General features: G+C 40.7%; 2 protein-coding genes across 2 annotated transcripts; one reads left to right on the top strand and one right to left on the bottom strand.

The window, feature by feature from the left end:
- The first annotated feature begins 495 nt into the window (after window positions 1–495).
- Window positions 496–14,783, top strand: tmco4 (transmembrane and coiled-coil domains 4). Its single transcript, XM_074642922.1, has 14 exons — window positions 496–648; window positions 1,312–1,462; window positions 2,490–2,664; window positions 2,850–2,877; window positions 2,968–3,097; window positions 3,416–3,513; window positions 3,791–3,934; window positions 4,055–4,174; window positions 5,941–6,105; window positions 6,345–6,481; window positions 6,781–6,865; window positions 8,684–8,801; window positions 12,146–12,263; window positions 13,563–14,783. Exons 1-14 carry the CDS (start codon window positions 606–608, stop codon window positions 14,064–14,066), a joined length of 2,016 nt encoding a protein of 671 aa, XP_074499023.1. The 5' UTR covers window positions 496–605; the 3' UTR covers window positions 14,067–14,783.
- htr6 (5-hydroxytryptamine (serotonin) receptor 6) lies at window positions 14,486–20,860 on the bottom strand. Its single transcript, XM_074642923.1, has 3 exons — window positions 19,807–20,860; window positions 17,523–17,657; window positions 14,486–15,266 (listed from the first exon to the last, which is right to left on the bottom strand). Exons 1-3 carry the CDS (start codon window positions 20,713–20,715, stop codon window positions 14,910–14,912), a joined length of 1,401 nt encoding a protein of 466 aa, XP_074499024.1. The 5' UTR covers window positions 20,716–20,860; the 3' UTR covers window positions 14,486–14,909.
- Between the last annotated feature and the right edge of the window lie 506 nt (window positions 20,861–21,366).

Raw genomic sequence — 21,366 nt, 5'->3', positions numbered from 1 at the left:
CCTGACCTAACCATGTGTCATTCATCAACTTAATATCAATTTCTCTGACAAAAACTTTCCAAAACGTGTCAGTCGTGAACACACCCCCAACTCTGCATCTGCCCCGTCCAGAGCGTACGTGGACGATACGTCACTCAAAGGTTGCAAACAAATGATGGCTTCAAGGACAGTCGGAAATATTAACATTAAAATATGAACAATCGTGTGAATGACCCAGTAAAGTTTTAATTGTGACACAGAAAGCGGCATTTTGAAGCTGTGCTACTAATGGGTGGTAACAATTCTACATATGCAAGAGGTTATTCAAAGTAACATACTAATCATATCATTAAACGTGTTTCCATTATGCATTTCTCCTCTTCATTTTATCAATCCAGCACAAATAAGCTCTGTGCGGGTTGATATTGAAGATGAAAACATCCTCAGGAAATGTTTTATTGCATTGGTGGTTTGGGGAATATTTACCAATTAATTACCATCACAATTTGTTTGAACCGTGAACGAGTCAGTGACATTAACGTGTAATTGTCAGATGTCAGAGCTCAGGAGGAACACGTGAAGGCAGCAAACGTTTAGAGTACAGTGTTGAGACATCTGTGAACAACATGGAAGAGAAACAGAGAAGCACGGACACCAAGTTTACTCCAGGTAACACATTCAATACGTTTATTATTTCCCCCAGTGCGACAGTAGAGTAAGTTATTGAATTGACGACGTTATCAAAAGTTACCAGTGAACTTTAGCTGGTTAATTGGCTGAAGCAGCAGGGTGACTATACAGACAGCTGTTTCCAGCAGAGATAACGGAAGTGTGTTGTGTTGTTGCGATTCACTGGTTTAAGTTACACAGGCTTTAAAGTTACAGCTATAAAGAATGCTGAGAAATCATGTGGATCACACTTTAGCAGCCTCTGCATGTTGAATTCAGGTCAGTTCATCAGAGACATGATGAGAAGCACAAAGTAAGGCTGCAGTAACCTGGTTTAGTTCCGTTACCTGTAATGAGCTGCAAGAGTAGAAAGAAGCGTCACACCAAACTACGACCAAAAACTGGGGAAGTTACGTTTCTCATAGGTGACATTAACATATATTATATGTCATAAGACCTCATATCAATCATTGGGGTCTTCTGATAAATTCGGCATGCAGGTGATCCACCAAACAGCATTTAAAATAATCTTACATGTTGTCTGTGTAACCTCAAATGCAAATGCAATACATTTTGAGGTTTTTACTAGTTTGTTTTTCTGTTTCTTCTGTCATGTGAATCAATATGATACCTGAAGTTAATCATTACGTTTTTTCCATTTAGACCCAGGGGGGGCAGGAACAACATCAGATGTCCCACGTGACTCCAGCCCAGAGGCAAGGATCAGTAGACAGCTGAGTGAACAGGGTCGGTTTGCTTATGCTGCTCTGTGTGGTGTCTCTCTGGGCCAGCTGTTTACTGGACCTGAGAACAGGTAACAGAGCCATGAAGGATGATGTCATCATGACATTATGTGTGTTTGTTCTTCTTAGTAATATCACTGTAGTCACTGTGTTGAAGAGAGCTTATTTTTTTCTGGTAAGATAAAAACCTACCATCCACCTTTGCCTAAATCCACCTAACATATTATTTAAAGGTACACCTGAGAACATTCAGCCACTAGATGTCACATTCTCCCTCCCCTGTGCCATTGCATTTACTTCACAACAAGTCGTTGCCAGGCACTTACTGTCAATCTCAGCCATTTATCCATTTTTTCCACACTAACTGACGACCCAGAGATACCGTGTGATGCCAACGTCATTATACTATTGGCTCACAAGCCTCGTTAGAAGTAGAAGCCAAATGTCAGATATCTTCCACAGAGATAAACAAAACATTCTTTTTGGATCGGCCAACATTTTTTAAATTATTAATTCACAATCATTATATTTTTTTTTTCAGGAAAAAACCATACTTTTATTTGGCACCTTTCTAAAGGCTCTGTGGATGTTTATTTTCTTTTTCTTTTTTTAAATATTCGTCTTCATACAAATGTTATCATTAAGACCTGATACTAGTCCTGAACACACCTTTGATTTAATTATGTTTTTGTTACATATATCTAGATAAATTGGCCTTGGCTCTCCATAATGATAAAAACTACAAAATCAAATTTGGACTTGCATGTGCAGTTGTGCATGTGGTGATCCACCAAGGTCAAATTTAAGTGGGTGAGAAAGAGGAATTCTTCAGACATCCAGAAATTTTCCAAATATTTGTTATTCAATTTTGAAAAAAATGTGAGCAGCAGTATCCAGTTACAACCTCCAAGAAATCATGAGGACTGACCTTTTATTTATTTATTTTTCTGCACAAATGAAACATTTCTGAAAGGTGCATTTTCTTCTTCCCCTTGTGAATAATATCTGTGCATTATTAAAGTTTCAACTAAACTGTAAATGAATAATGCTTTAACTGAACTGTGGATGTGAGGAGATGAGCCGTTGCGTGTTTCTCAGTGTGTTCAGGGAGAAGTATCTGCAGGGCCTGGTCTGCTGGCTGGACCTGGATGAGTCGGTGATGCCGGTTATGGGGGCTTTCCTGTCGGGCCTGGGCTTCGAAGGCTCCGACACCTTCCTCTCCATCTTAGAGGCCGAACCACTGCTGGCTTCTGGGTCCACCCCCATCATACAGGTGTCACTTGAGTTCTATTATTTTGTGGTTTAATAGGACTGTTTCACAACTGATCATGCTAACAGAACAATTAAGCTTTTTGCTTTATTTTTAATAACGTGAATTAAATTGTATTTTACTAATGTACTTGTGTCTGTATTTCTACAAACCAACAAATTATAACCAGCTTTCACTTTGTATTACAGGATCTGGTGTCTTTTTCTGTCAAAGACGGTAAGACTCCTTTGATGAATGAATGACTGATCTACTTTAAGTTGGTATAAATTGCTACTTTATAACTTCGATGGTCTGTCGTGTACTCAGGCCAGTATGATGCCAGATCGAGGGTTCTCATCCGTCATGTCAGCTTTCTGCTGCGGGTCTTTCCACAGCAGCTGGAGGAGTTCGAGGAAACATTAGGAGAGAGGCTGAGGGAAGGAGGAGAGGAGAGCGAGTAAGTTGTGTTTGGATAGATGATAGACAATTGTGAGTCCGTTGCTATGTTTACACGGTGCCTCAGTTAATTTAACATACTTAATGATAATATGTTCTGTCTTAGCTTGACTTTTTTGCCGAATCCTGTGTGTGTGTCAGACTGTTTAAACAACACCGTGCATGGTATTCACACTTGTATCCAAAACGATAGCATGAAAGATAGTTGTTGTGTGGCATTAACAAGCAGCTTATTGTTTTAGAAGAGTCATTTGACATTTTTAGAATCCATGAATATTCCAACTGATACAGATGATCTGTGTGACTCTGCTTCCGTTAGAGAGGAGTCCTCTCGGCGGCTAAGGAGAGAAAGAGGACGGAAGTTACGACGCTACCTCCTCATTGGACTAGCCACCGTGGGAGGAGGAACTGTGATTGGTGATTATTTTCCTGCTTCAAGAGCTTTTGAAAACTTTAAATGGACATTTGAAACATCTAGTATCTTATGTGGACACATATATGAACTTCAGTTGATAAGTTAATCAACTGATAATTAAATCACCATAGAGTGTTAGGACTATCAGAATAATGCACGAAGACTGCATCAGCTCACACTTCCAAGAGTCGTATTTTTCCCTCTGTATACTTTAGTTTTCTCTAAAAGGCTTCACCTTACAGATATCTGTACTGACTGCACTCTTTGTGCCTTCGCCAGGTGTAACAGGTGGTCTGGCTGCCCCCTTGATGGCAGCAGGGGCCGGTGCTGTGCTGGGGGCCGGAGGAGCTGCTGCTCTGGGCTCAGCCACTGGCATTGCAATCATAGCCTCCTTATTTGGAGCAGCAGGAGCTGGATTGACTGGTAAGAGCGTTGGAAGACACATGATTGTGTGTGGAAAGAAGTTATCTTTAGAATTTGAGCTGAACTTTGTCTTCTTCTAGATTACTACCGTTGTTTAATTTCCATTCGTTGTTTCTCCAGGCTATAAGATGAATAAGCGTGTCGGGGCGATAGAGGAATTTGAATTCCTGCCACTGAGATCTGGGAAGCAGCTTCACCTGACCATCGCAGTGACAGGTTGGCTCTGCGGTGGTAAATACAGTAAGTAAATACAGCTTCTCCTGTCTCACTACAACCACTTACAATTTCCACTGATTAGGTGAGGTAGATATGGATAAATCCTCTATCATGTATATTTAAATTTACATGGCAATATCAATATATATATCATAGTATATTACATTTTCATGGATGAAATAACCAGATAGGACTGCCTGCTTTTGATAAGTTGTGTTTAGAGGTTAATCTTCAGACATCATGGCAACATAACAGCTGAATTTAACCCTACAACTACACTGGACATGTACAGTGTGTGTGATGAAATCAGAACAAATCATTCTACCTTCCACTAGCTGTCTTTGCCATGAAAGTTAAGCCTCTTAAAGGGTAATTAGGGTATTTTGGGGGACAACAATTTTTGAAATTGGTCCAGTATTGAGGGATAACACTGTTACCGGCAGCCACGAAACAAGCTGCGAGGGCAATTGCACGTTCACTAAAAGTGCTTGTTTTTGCCACTGACAGGCTCAGATTGTTATTATACGTATCTGACAACATTATGGAAAGGACCTGTACAGAGAAATAAAACCTTTTTCTTACCTTCCGCTTGATTTGGTCTGTTTGGTTTTGTGTCCAAATCCGGCTCAAGGAGAAGTCTCGTTGTGAAATCTGAGCAACAGGTCCCACTCTACAGCATCCTTTCTCTGTGGGCATAGGGTCACAGCACCCACAGGAACACCACCATTCTCCCGAGATTCGTGGCCTTGCAGCAGCTGGTTCACCCTCCTCTGCCTGTTGCCCCGCTCTCGTCCGCTCTTCAATTTGTAGGAGCTCTTCATCCGTACAGTCTGGCTCAAATAAATACGGGCGGTAATCGAATTCAAAGACCTCACATTGAAATCATCTCAATATTCAGCCATGACATTGAAAATCTTTTACTAAGCTACGCTTTCTGTACTCAGACAAAACTACAACACAAAACTCTGCATGGCTGACACTCGCATTTCCACTGTTGTTTTCCGGCAACACGTCACTTTGCAAGATTTCTCCTTGAGCGAGACTCTTTCCATAATGTCAGACACTTATGATAACAATCAGTCAGCCTGTCGGTGGCAAAAAGCACTTTTAGTGGATGTAAATGACGGTGCCAAATTGCCCTAATATGATTACATTACTGCCCATGAGTGGCTATTGTGTACAGCACTCTCCCTCAGTACTGGACCAATTTCAGAAATTGTTGTCCCTATTAATCAGCTTTACAGAAAGTTTCAGACAGAGGGTGAAAAGAGGTGCTGCAGCACAGTCGGTATGAGAAAGGTAAAGCGATTTTTGAACATTAAAGCATGTAAACATGTTCTAGTAGAAACCCAAAACACAAGTATGCACTTGAAAATAAGCATAATAGGTCCTCTTAACATATTTTTGAAAAGTATGGAAGACACAAACACTAACAGTAATGTCCTCAATGAGCTGAACATTTTAAAGTTTGAAATGCCTTGAGCGGTGTTGAAGTAGTCAGGTGGCAAAAAACGAGGAAGAATACAAATATCAAAGAGGAAGCGAGAAGAACTTAGACGGGATTGCTGGGCAACAGTTCTGCACATCATTTTCTAAAACTATACCAGAGTGTCCACCCGAGATTATGCAAACAAACCACTCAAGTTTCGCATAAAACAATGCAGCTCTCTTCCCCCACTAAAAATACACTCTGTTACAAGCTCAGTACCCCTTTCACAGCTAAAAAACACTTCACTTACAAGTGCTGCTCAGTGATTTCCTTATATAAAAACACAAGCGCTGTCTTCCAGGTTCGTTCCAGGCCCCGTGGGGCAGCCTGGGCGAGTGCGGGGAACAGTACTGCCTGGTGTGGGAGTCCCGTTTCCTCAGGGATCTGGGCTCGGCCATGGCCTCTCTGTTGGATGGTCTGGTCAGCATGGTGGCCCAGGAGGCGCTCAAGTACACGGTGCTCTCAGGTAGGAGGATGGCCATGCAGGAAGCACTTAGTCTATTCTGTGGATCTGTATTTGATAACAGGAGTGTTTGTGCTTGTGGTCAAATATTTTCTGTTGGGACATGCAATATGGGGTGTTATTGTGGCATTGATGTATTGACTGTTAAACGATCCTGACTATCTTCTCTAGCCTCTTTGCTTTGTTGTATCAACTTTCACTTGGTACTGTGTTGATGTCTTTTACACCGTCGCACTGTCCAGGCATCGTGGCGGCTCTGACGTGGCCTGCGTCTTTGCTGGCAGCAGCCAGCGTCATCGACAACCCCTGGTGTGTTTGTCTGACCCACTCAGCTGAGGTGGGGAAACACCTGGCGCAGGTTTTGCGAAGCAGACAGCAGGTATCATACTACCTCTTAACCTCTGTTAATACACCGTAATGCACCACAGTATTGTGTCAGCCATCGCTCTAGATTAGTTAGTTAGTTAGTTAGTCTAGGGTTAGTTTTGTGTACACATTATTAACTGCTCAACTTCAACCATGATGTTTCTATTAGTTGTTTCTTTGAAGGACTTCTAGAATATTGGAACAAAACTTGAAATGAAAATACTATATTTATTAACCTGAACTATGATGTTCAGTAAACACTAGGAAGATGAAAGCTACTTCAGAATTTTCTTTCTCTTTCTGTATTTGAAGGGGAAGCGGCCCGTCAGCCTCATAGGTTTCAGTCTTGGGGCCAGAGTTATCTACTACTGCCTACAGGAGCTGGCCAATGACCAAGGTATGAACACCTTTCTGTGGATAAACCATATTTTGATTACTCATTGGAACTGGATTTACATTCACATTTCCAAGCACTTTTAAAAACGGATATTTTCCCCTCCGCTTAAAAATAAAATCTGTCCACACGACCTTCATTTTACAAAATATCTCCGTTCACACACGAACGCAAAAACGACTCCAAACACTCACTGTAATATTTACGTCACCACAAGTGAGACCACCCTTCTTACTCCGTTTCCTTTGGCTTCATTACAGTCAGTTGGATAACAGTTATTGTTGGTGGGGGGGCTGTGATTCCTGGTCGAACTGCATGACTCATCACTGCTGTCATCAACTGTCTCTTTACATGCATAAATGACAAAAGGGAGGTCATTCAAGTTTCTGTCCATAGCTCTTCTGAGTGCTGCAAACCCCCGCCTTCAATCGCCCAAAAGCACATTCAATAATCATTCGGCCTTGACATGTTTAATGTGTTCCTGCTTTGGCCTCCTGTGACTGGAACGTTTTTCAAATGTAAAGTAGTAATTAGTCCGAGCAGTGCTTACAAAAGCCGGTAGTCTGCCATCTTTGCGCGAAATTAGGGGAGGACATCATGTCCACACAGATACAAAGAAACCAGAGTTTTTAAAAATCTGCACCTTTTAGAAGGCATTTTTTTTTTGCAAAAATATCTGTTTTGTGACCCAAAACTCCATTTGCGTGTGGACGAGAGGACAAAATGTAGAGGAATATATCCATTTTAAAAAAAATATCTGTACACGTGTAGGCCTGTGTTGTATGTGAGATATCCCTGCGTTGCAGTCGTAACTTTTAAAAGTAAGTCCCTGGTGAAGCAGAGGAGAATTGTTATGATGACGGCTCTAAAAAATGAGCATTTAAATGTGGTTATACCTCGTGGAATCTCAGAACCCATCGGCTTCTGGTCTGACAACAGCTAAGCCTCTGGAGGCAAGGGGGCTGTATTTTTGGGGCACTCTTATGTTTTCAAGAAAGAAATAGAACTATATATTAGGACAATTACTTCAGCAAAAAACTAAAAAGGCTAGTAAAGCGGATGTTTTTACTTAAGTTACTATTTATTATTTATTGTATTTATTAATTTATATTGACCCCTGGCATGTTTTGTTACTTTATTTTATTTCATTGTATGTTTTTTATTTATGTTCCCTTCCTTTTCTTTATATGTATTTACCTATTTATTGTTTTGTTTATTGTATTGTTAACAGATTTAAAATAAAGTTTATAAAAAAAATAAAAAAATAAGCTATATTTCATGGGTTCTGGTTTAGCCAGCGGATATCCGGGCCAGGACTACCTTTTCTGTGCACTGCTCATTGTATAAAGTCCGATTAGCAACTTGAGACACAAGACTGGAGTTGAGAGACAACGTGTACGACCGGATTGTTTCACAAGTTTACTGTACAAGCTAATTTCAAACCAATAAAAAGCTAAATCATCGTCAGACGACAGCTGGTGGGTTCTGAGATTGCATTTCGGCCGATGCATTCCTCCACTTTTTTTGCTCTCCACCCGGACTGTTTACCTGCATTCAACCAAAGCCCGCTCAAACATGATTGGTCAATACTACTAGGACTACAATCTGAAACCAGAACGCTTCCGATACCAAAACCTTGTGCCGTTGCCTACAGATTCTACATGTGAATGCAGAATCTGTTTATAGAGATTATACTTTGTGTAATTGAACCGCAATTAACCAAATTCAGTTTCTCATCTTCTATATATATATATATATTTTTTTTTTTTACATTGTTCTGACAAACTAGTTGAGTCCCATGTTGTTGTTGTGATTCCTCAGGTAGTGAAGGAGTGGTGGAGGATGTAGTCCTCTTGGGGGCCCCTGTGGACGGCTCTGAAAAGGCCTGGGAGAGGATGGCCAAGGTAGTGGCTGGAAAAATAGTCAACGGCTACTGCAGGTAATCTAACACAGCTCTTTCCGTCATGACGCATGGAGTGAAATGTCTACATACTCATATGTATATATATTGTATATATACCGTATATACTCATTGGGCCTCATGCAAGAACATTTTTGTATTCTTATCTTAACTTTCTCTTAATTATTTTGTACCGCAGTTTCAGGAAACGCTTCTAACTTCAGATAACCGTGTAAACCTTCGTAAACATGATGAATGCCACCTGTGCGTAAATGAGAATTGTAAATAAGCATAATTAACACTCCATTGATACAATATAAGGCTACGCGTCTTGCCCCATTCATCCGTCTCTGCCAATACAGACGTAGGCAAAGTTGTTGGTAACGTTCCGTTAAGAGAAAAACCCACAATGGTCACTGAAATAACTTGAAACTGACAAAAGTAATAATAAATAAAAATTCACTGAAAATTAACTAATGAAAATCAGATATTGTTTTTGAATTATGGTTCAGCAGAATCATTTAAAAAAACAAACTAATGAAACTGGCCTAGACAAAAATGATGGTAACATTAACTTAATATTTTGTTGCACAACCTTTTGAGGCAATCACTGCAATCAAGTGATTTCTGTAACTCTCAATGAGACTTCTGCACCTGTTGACAGGTATGTTGGCCCACTCCTCGTGAGCAAACTGCTCCAGCTGTCTCAGGTTTGAAGGGTGCCTTCTCCAGACTGCATGTTTCAGCTCCTTCCACAGATGTTCAATAGGATTTAGATCAGGGCTCATAGAAGGCCACTTCAGAATAGTCCAATGTTTAGTTCTTAGCCATTCTTGGGTGTTTTTAGCTGTGTTTTGGGTCATTATCCTGTTGGAGGACCCATGACCTGCAACTGAGACCAAGCTTTCTGACACTGGGCAGCACATTTCGCTCCAGAATGCCTTGATAGTCTTGAGATTTCATTGCACCCTGCACAGATTCAAGACACCCTGTGCCAGATGCAACAAAGCAGCCCCATAACATAACCGAGCCTCCTCCATGTTTCACATTAGGTACAGTGTTCTTTTCTTTGGATGCTTCATCTCTTCGTCTGTGAACATAGAGCTGATGTGACTTGCCAAAAAGCTCCAGTTTTGTCTCATCTGTCCAAAGGACATTCTCCCAGAAGCTTTGTGGCTTGTCAATATGCATTTTGGAAAATTCCAGTCTCGCTTTTTTATGATTTGGTGTCCTCCTCGGTTGTCTTCCATTAAGTCCACTTTGGCTCAAACAGTGACGGATGGTGCGATCTGACACTGATGTACCTTGACCTTGGAGTTCACCTCTAATCTCTTTGGAAGTTGTTCTGGGCTCTTTGGTTACCATTCGTATTATCCGTCTCTTCAATATGTCATCAATTTTCCTCTTGCGGCCACGTCCAGGGAGGTTGGCTACAGTCCCATGGACCTTAAACTTCTGAATAATATGTGCAGCTGTAGTCACAGGAACATCAAGCTGCTTGGAGATGGTCTTATAGCCTTTACCTTTAACATGAAGGTCTATAATGTTCTTTCTGATCTCCTGAGACAACTCTCTCCTTAGCTTTCTGTGGTCCATGTTCAGTGTGGTACACACCATGATGCCAAACAGCACAGTGACTACTTTTCACCCTTTAAATAGGCAGACTGACTGATTACAAGTTTGAAGACACCTGTGATGCTAATTACAGGACACACCTTAGTTTAATATGTCCCTATGGTCACATTATTTTACATCTTTTCTAGGGGTACCATCATTTTTGTCTAGGCCAGTTTCATTAGTTTGTTTTTTAAAATGATTCTGTTGAACCACAATTCAAAAGCAACAGCTGATTTTCATTAGTTCATTTTCAGTAAATTTTTATTTATTATTACTTTTGTCAGTTTCAAGTTATTTCAGTGACCATTGTGGGTTTTTCTCTCTTTCACGGAACGTTACCAACAACTTTGCCTACGTCTGTATATCAGCACGCTTTCTAAAGACACGCTCTCTTCCAAGAGCCTTACACGCATCCAAAAGAAGCTGTGACATGCCTGGTAACACTTCCTGTTGACCTTATTATATACAGAGACAAATATATATATATATATATAGATATATATATCTATATATATATATAATAACCTTCAGTTAGTGTGGAATTTAAGTCGTTTTTGCAGTTTGAGATGTTCATATTGATATTGTAGTGTTGTACAATAGCATCAATGGCCAATTTAAAGCAGCAGTAGGTAGAATCGGAGCAAATATGATTTAAAGAAAGTTATTTTTATAAAACAGTCACTATATCCTGACAGTAGTGCATGAGACAGGTAATCTGAAAAATGTCATGTGTCTCTGTGTCCTCTGGTGCTCCTAATGGCATCTGAAAGATTTTACAGACCGAGGAAAACAACCAATCAGAGCCGAGCTGGAGCCTTGTCGTCTCTGAGCAGCTGTCAATCACTCGCAAACTCCGATCAAACGGTCAAAAGAAAGTTTGGCAGCCATGTTGAGATCAGTTGAGGAAATACCAAGCACCGCCCACCAACAGGAGCAAACTTTCTCATTTTACAGCTAAACAGTACACTACAAGATGTTTCTGAAAACATTTTATGTGAGAAATAGGCATTACAGTAACAGAATATTGATTTATATTTCATCAGCGCTGCATGATCGGAGTTCACAAGTGATTGACAGCTGCCTCCGTTGAATGAACGCTCAATAGGAACGCTCTCTCTCTCTCTGAAATGACCTGTGATTGGCTAAAGTCTCCAGTCACGTGCTAGATTTTCTAAAGCCTGAAAACAGAGCCATGAGGAGGTGCAGAAGTCTAGTTTTCTCTCAGAACACTTGAATTACAATATGCTGAAAGGTTATTATGGAATTTTTGCCCAATGATGCCAAAAACATTCTGCCTACCGCTGCTTTAAGTTAAGGAATACATTTATAATTATATTATAATTGCAATTGCAGAGTCAAACAGGATAATGTCAACATAATTTTATATATATAGGATTGTTTTTTTTTATTATTATTTTTTTCATTATTTGTAATGAAATATACAATCCATGAGCAAAAAACATCGGTTTGGATAACAGCACATGGCTCCTACGACAGGTCTGGACAACTCGTAAACTGTGTTCGTTCCTAAGAGAAAATTCAAAATACGAGAAAATTGGTGAATGCGTAAAGTTCTCCTAAATCACTCGTACAAGCCACTTAAGAACGAATCTGTTCGAGTGGTTCTTGCATGAGGCCCCCTGTTTAGTCATTGTATGTTTGAGGTCCAATGTTTTGGATTCAGAAACTACGGCCTTTACAGCAGGATTTGTGATTTAATATTTCATGAATAACTGACTGTTCTGTCTGAACTATCTGCCCGTCAGAGGGGACTGGCTGCTGGGGTTCTTGTACCGTAGTTCAGCTGCACAGCTGTCTGTTGCTGGGCTACAGCCAATCAACATCAAGGATCGGCGTATAATCAATGTGGATCTTTCCTCCGTGGTGAGTCAGAACTTATATTTAAAGTTAGTTTAATGAATAGTTTTTCAAGTACACATGAGCTGAAGCTTATTCATCGTCTCAAGGTTTTCACCTTCGGAAAAAAACACATGCAGCTGTCGCCTCACATTGACACTTTTCAAGGATAAAAAATGTCACTTTTGTTTGTTAGAACAGAGTCTGTGAAGTCATAAAATGGGTCCTTGACTAATTGATGCAATGTTATTAAATACAGAATTTTATTCGCACTTTAAAAGAGACAATTGTATTGCTTAAATAAAAATGAAAAGAGAAAGAAATAAGGCCCCTGCTGGTCTGTTTCAGTTTGCAGCAACGCCTTTCTGCCACCCTGTAAATCAACATGATTCCACATGAAACGTCAACATGTGGACAACATCTGGTTCAACAAAACTAGTCGATGCTTTACAAAACTAGGTAGAGCATCAGAGATTTCACATATCACTTAACTGAACATTTAAAAAAGAGACAGGAAAGAGATACTCGACATGTATGAAGCACCGTACACTATATACCTGCTCATGTAATGTGAGGAATAAGAAAACTGACATGATACACTGTAATTTACAAAGGAATAGAGGCGAAGTCCCGCCCCTTCCGGTGGTCCCATATTTCGAAAAAGTTATATACGGTAGTCAACGGCGAGAGACATACATTTTTTTTTTTATCCCGTTTGAATTGCGCCATGAATCACACATATGATGTTTGTCCATTTAAAAGATCATTTTACAAGTCAAGAAAGTCACAGTTTGTGGTAGTATCATTTAGTTTTGTGTGAAGTTGCTCAGTGTACTTGTCTCGCACATTATACGTCACCAACACTAGCTAGCGGTAGCTAATTTAGCTATGTTCCACGCATGTATCCAGTGACTCCTGGTCTTTTTATCAGCCGGGAAGAGAGAGAACGATCAGACCCGTTGCTGGTGTGAGTACAATCCCAGTACGAAACACACCTTGCATCGTAGCTTCAGAGAGGGTCACTTACACAACAAATTTTGGGTGTGTAGTCTTTCTAATATTGTATTTTCACAGTCTGATACTTCCACAGTTTTACAACAAACTACGACTTTCTCAACTTGCAAAATTATCTTTTAAATTGACAAACATTATATGTGTGATTCATGGCGCAATGCAAACGGAATAATAAAAAAAAGTCTCTCCCTGTTGACTACTGTACATATTTTTTCCGAAATAAGGTCCCGTGGTGGTCCACACGAAGGCTTTGCCTCTCCATGTGTGTCCTTTTTAGTCAGAGACAGTAAAAAGCATGTTTCTGCTTCCCAGGTGAAAGGTCACTTGGACTACATGCGGCAGATGGACACCATCTTGGTGGCAGTAGGAGTTCCCACCAAAGAAGTCCAAGGAGCCTACTTTGATCTTCCTCAGCCTGTAATTATTACAACAGGGACAGTGGACATCCCTGACCAAACCCCCCATGAGCAACAAGTGACTGAGACACAAAACCAAGCTGAGGAGGCTGAGACTATTACGGGAGAAAGTGAAAGAGACGCGAAAGAGGTGGCAGAGACAGACGAGGTGGGTGACGGCTGGGATATCCCTGATATTTCAGACCTGCTGGACTCATTAAATGACACAGAATCAGACAGGAACAATTCACCACTTACTTCTGAGGAGAATGCGACTAACGAGGACACGGCATCTGCTGTTAACGCCCCGTGTGACGGCGCAGAGGAGGCCGACCCTGACAACGAACACGTATCATGGAGCTGGGAAGACACACGCTGGAATACGGAGCACACACACAAACAAAGGCAGCCAAACTTGTAAAGAGCATGTTACTGGACCGGCTGCTTCCCTGTAAAAATCTCCTCTTCTCAAGTCTTTTTCAGCATCAAAGCTTTGTTGGAGAAAATCTTCATTCCATTCTCGACACACTGACATGCCAGAGACGACAAAAGAGTCACTGCACACATGGCTGCCTCAAGTGAAAAGCCCCTGAATTAACTGGCCATGAAATGTCGTTTTTAGACTAATGTAATAATTTAAGAACAATTTAGAATTTTGTAAATTAAGTAATTTTTTTTTACAAACTGTAAATAGTGTCATAATTTATTTTCTAAACCCACTGTGAGATCAGATACCTGTAAGTATTAATTTGCAGGTTTTAGAGGATGCTACAAAATAGGTGATATCTCTGTTCCTCTTGTCCTTCTAGTTTTCATCCGTTGGCCTGGTTGCTATGGATATTATCACAGTCATTTAATTTCCATAAGGCCGGGGGTAATTCAGTGAATGTGTTGTCTTCAAGGCCTTTCTTTTCTCTATTCCACCCATTTCAATGTGAAGCGCTGCTTACCATCAAGTTTCAGGGTTTAGTTACATTGTTTACTGGCACTGATAATACTGGAGATTTTTTTTGTTTCGGTAATGCACCTATATCGGGTTCTTCAACCATATTTCATAATTGGAAAGAAATGCACAATTCAAGATAAGTGGAGAGACATTTTTCTGTGACAATAAAAAAATGTTGATTCTTTTTTCAAATCATTTTTCTTAGGCCTCTAACTGTTAACTCACAGTGAGTAAATCAAGAATTGCTATGAGTCTCGATGCTTGTCCTGAATCACCATAAACCCTGACATAACATGTTAGCATTTCCATAATTGCTATTCAATCCAGGGTGTCGACCTGGTTGGGCAGCAGCAGAGGCAGCTCGATGCCAGCATGCTCGGCATCCAGCAGGTTGACGGCATCGGTGGCGGTGGCAGGGGGGTGCGTGGGGTCAGAGGCCAGCGGAGAGGGGGTTCTGCTGGCAATGTTGGGCTCTCCTGAGTTGCGGAGAGAGAGGGAGAGCGCCGGTGAGGGTCTTCTGGGGGACTGCGAGGAACAGCAGGGCAAAAGCTTCCCCAGAGCTCGCTTGAAGTCTCTCATGAACAGCGGGTAGATGATGGGGTTCATGGTGCTGTTGCAGTAGCCCAGCCAGGTGATGGCGTCGAAGAGCGCATGGGGAACGCACTCACACACTGCCTGAATGAAGATGGTGGAGAGTATCACAGGCATTAAAGCATCAGAAGAAACAGAAAAAATGGGAACAGAAAAAATCTGAAATAAATGAGGAAAAAATAAATGCAAAATTAAATAAATGAATAAATATATTTATATATATTAAAAAATATATATTATTTATAATAAAAATATTTTTGCCAATTGGCAAAGATAGTAAAGGAAGTAAAATACTGCAAACTAAAATATAAAAAAATGGATTTGAACAATGCTCAAATGTTTTATTCATTTATTGTCCATTCATGTATTTATTTATCATTTTTGGCTAACGGTATATTTATTTATTCTAAATTTATATTGCACATTTATTTATTTACTTCCCTCAAAAAACAGAGGTTAATTTATGGTAAAACGTATAAATAAATAAATATAGTAATAAATCAGGAAATAAAGGAATATATAAATATCTTTTAAAATTGTATTATTTATAATAAAAATCTTTTCACCAATTAGCAAAGACATTAAAGGAAGTAGAAGACTGCAAACTAGGATTAAATAAAAATAGATGTTAACAATGCACAAATTCTAATATTCAAAACATCGGTTTTGCAAATGTTTTATGAGTTGAAATAAGGTATAGAAAATCAATTTATTCATTTATTGTCCATATTTATCCTTTTTAGCTAAATGTATATTTATTTATTCTAAATTTATAATTCACATTTATTTATTTATTCCATCAAAAACAGAGGTTTAATTATGGTAAAACTCAAAATAATATATATATTATAATATAATATATAATAAAAATAAATACATAAATAAATAAATTAAATACAACAAAAAGTTTATTTTTTGGACCACTCATTGATATATGCTTTTTGGAAACATGTTGATTTATCTTTAGCTAATTGTACACATTTATCTATCTATAATTTATTGCATATATTTTTTTTCCAGTCTATTTACTTTCTGTGTCCCTGGAATCATCCAAAAACAAGGTAATTTATGGGACAGGCAGCTCTGAAATAAATAAACAAATAAATAAATAAATGCAGAAATAAGTAGATAAATAAATACAAACAAAATATTAAATATAATCTAATCTTTACTTATTTATTCAACATGTATTTATTTATATTTATTTATTTACTCTCTCTGTGCCTTTAGGGTCCCTATGAATTTGGAATAGATGAATCTGAAACCATCAAAAAAAGAATAAGATGCTGCTCACTACAGCTGTCCATCACGCTTTTCACTTATTGGACATCTAATTTTCCCTGAGTGGAACTTGTAAAGACATTTGCGTCTGGCTGTTAAAAACACTGATCTTGAACATAACCACTAGGTTTAGAGAAGGACAGTGAAGGAGGAGACAGCTGTTAGAGGAGAGCTTCCAATACTATGAAGATGAGACAGGGAGGCGGTGGGAATAGGACAGAAAGGAGGGGTGCGTTTCACACACCACATTGAGTGTGAAAAGGAAGGAGAGCGCAGACACAGTCAAGTCTCTGTGCTCGATGTTATGCAGGGGAGAGGCGAGAGGGCACAGATGGGAAATCAAAATGACTGGATCATTGAAAGCTTGAAAAACAGGACAAGTGTCATTACCAATTTAGATTAAGCTGTTTTTCGACATTCATTTACTCTCGCCGAGGTTCTTCCGTGGCCGCCAATGTTTGTTCGCTGACTAATGAGTGTGTGCTCAGTCAAATCAAACCAAAATCTGCAACTTAAACAGAATAGCAATTATAAATGGCATTGTGGTGTGTTGTTTTCTGGGTTTTGGTATGAGTCAGCCGCACGAAGCTGAAATGCCAATCTATTTCCTCGTTGGATAGCTTGGCAAGGCTGTGACGCCAAGGCTGGCCAATACAAAAATAGATTGGTATCCAAGTGTTTTTTTCCCCTTTCTTCTTTCTTTCTTTTGCATTTATTTCACACTGTGTTGGTGCCCACCACACATATAAGAATTTGTGAGAAAACTGAGTGACTCAGATATCTGGAATAGGAGATCTATTCCAGAAAAAAAGACAAACAACCTCAGATTTGTTAAATGGTGGGACACCATGTAAAGGGACACTCGCCTGTGCACACAGGTGAAGGCAACCTGGATACATTGAAGCTATTCGCCCCTTTCCTCCAGCTCATCTGATCATGCATCTCACATCCAAGATTTGTTTGACGTACTGTATGAGATGGACGCTAATAGGTCATGTTACCTGTATGTTTTTCATTTTCACATCTGTGGTAGAGTCAGTGTCTGGTCCCTGTACTGACCTGAGCCATGTTGGTGATGAAAAAGGGGAGCCAAGCACTGAAGAAGAGTCCCAGGAGGACTCCCAGTGTCAGACTGGCCTTCAGTGCCCTCCGACCCTGCCTGTGAGCCAGACGACGCTCACTGGTCACTGACGGCTGTGGACAGTAGAGAACAACAGAAAGGGTTAATCCTAATTATATAGAAATATACAATGCAAGTCTCCCTTGCCTATGTTAGTATTTTGGAAAAGCTTCCCTCTTTGCCAAGCAAATTACATTATTTTAATTCATTTTGGCTTCCTTTATGTATTTAGTTAGTGGTTAGCTTGAAGCTTACCAAGTTAATAAACTAAATTTGTCACGCATTTTAGGAAATGCCCTTACGGTATTTGCTTTCTTGCTTAGAGTTAGATATGAAGATCAATACCACTCTCATGTACGTACGCTAAGTATAAACAAAGAACGTATATTGCCAAGAAGTGAAAGCCAATTGGTCGTTCCATTGTAACATCAGCGCCCAGCAGCGAAGCTATGCTTCCGCCATTTTGGACCGAAAGCGACCACCGGACGCCAGTAAAACGTCCATCTAAAAGTAAAAACAAAAGTGAAACTTAAAAACTAAAAAAATATTTATATTCTATTGTCATATTCTACCGAAATGGCCCGTGTTGAACAATTAAATATTATAAATATAATAAACATTTTCAGTCCACAATGGTGGCAGCGGCTGTTGTAAAGAAAAACACCAGAATTTCGTCTCTCTGCTTCTGCAATATACGTTCTTTGTCAATCTTCTCAACTAACTCTCGGCAAGGAAGCACATTCCCAAAACTATTCCTTTAAAATTTTGATCAAATGCAAATATTTGATTCTTGATTATTTATCTTTTCCATTCCTACAAAATATATATGGTTAAAAATGAGGCTATGCTATAAATACCTTAAACTTCATTCACCGGTGGGCCAGTCATTACAATATTTATCCAGCCAAACAGCTGCTGAAACCCACAAAATGAAATTAAACATTTTAGTGGAGATCGTAAAATTCCCCAAAATATCAGGCGTAGCCTAATTTTGGGGGAAATGTGTATAAAATTATGCACAAGACATATTTCCATTTGATGGAATGGTGCAGCTATAAAAGGTTTGAACATTAAGGTACGGTCAAACATGCACAAAATTAACATTCGCCTCCCGTTCTCTTCCATTCTATGTGAGCGGAAGGTCGACAAAACATTTGCTTCTGATGGTGTGTTAAGGGGTTAAAATTCACCTGAGTTTTTTGAGAACTGACTGTTCTGGTGTGTGTGTGTGTGTGTGTGTGTGTGTGTGTGTGTGTGTGTGTGGTTTTACTGCAGGCAAAAGTGACAGACTGTGAGGCTGTGATCCTTGCAGACGGGGGCAGCACATCTGACACTGTCTGTACTTGTCTCTCTAACATTTCGGGGGCAGGGTTAACACATCTTCCCTTTCAACTGATCTCTGCTTTCCTTTCATAAATGAAGAGCAAAACATTTTTCAGCTCTACATCATATACTAGCTGCAGCATTATTATAGATTTTAGATTGATAATGATGACTACAGTTTAGATATTTGCCATGACGACAGAATGATTTCATACTAAATAGCCTCATTGGATAGACTGTAAACCTCCACGATGTTGAACACAAAGTAGTCTTCATGAAACATTAAAACAGTTTGGGCCGAGTCAGACATACTTTCAGATATACTTCCAAATCAGGTCAAATCCAAGGTATTTTTTTTATATAATTGAGCACATCAGTACAGTCAAGAGGGTGTACACTCAGGTCGCGGAGAGGTAAAAAAAGAAAATGCAAATTCGACTGTCAAAAAACACTTTGAAACAGTGTTCTTGTAGGTTTTTTACGCTTGAAGCATGCATAATCATAAAATTAACATCTCCAGGTTTATAAGTGCTGCACTTAGATGATATTGAACTTAGGAGTGGATTTCAACAGTACAATTGTCATTTTAAGGGAATAGCATAATAATAAGTATTATATAAAACCTTCAAAATGTCAAGGAAAAGACAAGTTTGAGAACTCTAGATGGACATCTGTTGGTTATTATCTTTGTGCCACCTGCTCCACTCACAGAATCAACCTTTTCAACTCCTACTCTCATTACGGTCCGCTCAACTTAAAGGCCAGTCTACTATTTTAGCATCACTGCTGATTATTTATCAGGCATTTCAGTTTGGCTTTCTCTCAGAGGTTGTTGAGTGTTTTATTCACTATATATCTGCCCTGGCTGCTTTGTTGTACTGTTTGGTCTCTCTACCTTACCGGTACATTTTGTGACACAGGCGGTTCCTGGTGACTGCAGTCATCTCCGTCCTGGTGAGCTTGCCCTGCTGCAACCCCAGGTGACGGAGGCCTGGAAGGTTCCCCCAGAGAGGGATGTGGGTGCGGCGGGTGGCTCAGTGCTGCAACCCTCTTCGCCTGCCTCCGCGCCGCCAGGAGGATCCGACAGTAAGTGAAGCAAATGGCACTGGAGGGCAAAAAGAAAGTGAGCACAGACGCCACCAGGGCAAAGGGCAGGGTGACCCGCAGGCGGCACTGGAAGGAAAGGCCTCCTGATGGCGACAGCTGAAAGTAGGATGCTGGGTACAGTGTGTCAGAGTAAGAGCTGATGTTACTACCGCTGACCCCAGGAACCGATGAGTGTCCACTCCCATGGCCTAAGCTGTGCCATTTCATCTCAATGGGCAGGAAGGAGGCCAACGCTGCCAACCCCCACGCAGCTCCCACCAGGAGCAACGCCCGCGGCGGGGTCATCCTCTGCTTGTAGCGCAGCGGCGAGATGATGAAGAGGTAGCGGTCCAGGCTGATCACGCACAGGTTGAGGATGGACGCGCTGCAGCACATGACGTCGAAGCAGAGCCAAATGGGGCAAAAGGCCGGCCACAGCACCCAGGCCCCGCACAGGACGTTGAGCATGGCCGGGGGCATGACCACCAGGGCCACCATCAGGTCAGACAGGAACAGAGACACCAGGAAGCAGTTTGAGGTGCAGCGCAAAGAGCGATGGGCGAACACCACGGCGATAAGCAACATGTTGCCACAGACAGTCATGAGGATGATGACAGTCAACATGAAGGCCAGCAACCACGGGCCGCTGCCGGTGATGTTCCAAGCGCTGGTGGTGGTGCTGTTGTAGCTTCCTATGGAGCCAGACAAGTGAGAGTCAGCCATGGCGCTGGTTGGCCACAATCAGTGAACCAGCTCCTGAAGGTTCCTCTGCAGATGTTACACACCTTAACCAGTTCTTCTGTGCAGCCAAAGCTCTCACTTTAGGGACATTGTTGAATAAAAAGAAGGTCTCGTGTTAAGAAGCCATCCAACCCTGTGCCTGTCAACCGGACTGTTCTCCATGGGGAAATATCTCCATCTCCCTTTGGCAGGAATACATCCAGGTGCTCTGGGCTCACTTCCACCGCCACCAGTATAGTGATCAAAATCACTAACACAGTTTCACTCATCTCTCCATCCTGGCCAGCACGTCCCTGCCTCATCCACAGCTAAGAGCCAGAATGAGCCATTCGATGGCTGACAGAGGGTTTCGAAGCAGCATCATGTCACAGTGATGACAGTCAGTGGAGGAGGGCACACAGACAGATAAGCTCGACGAGAGCTGTGACGGGGAGAAGAACTACTGAAGATGAAAAGAGGAAGGACAAATTGTCAGCATTAATACCTCACCTCACAAAGGTGGAATTGTACAGCTTCCGCAAGTCCTCAGCGGAGCCGGAGCTCTGCTGCCTTTCACAAGTCCTTTTATTCTGAGAAACAGCGCAAGGGAGCAGAAACCGACACAAAATTGTGAAGCAGTCATTTGCAGGCAAG

This window comes from Sebastes fasciatus, chromosome 8, assembly GCF_043250625.1.
Source record: "Sebastes fasciatus isolate fSebFas1 chromosome 8, fSebFas1.pri, whole genome shotgun sequence".
In the NCBI taxonomy this organism is placed as follows: domain Eukaryota; kingdom Metazoa; phylum Chordata; class Actinopteri; order Perciformes; family Sebastidae; genus Sebastes; species Sebastes fasciatus.
Note: the sequence above shows the minus strand (reverse complement) of the source record. Positions and strands in the feature narration are given on the sequence as shown.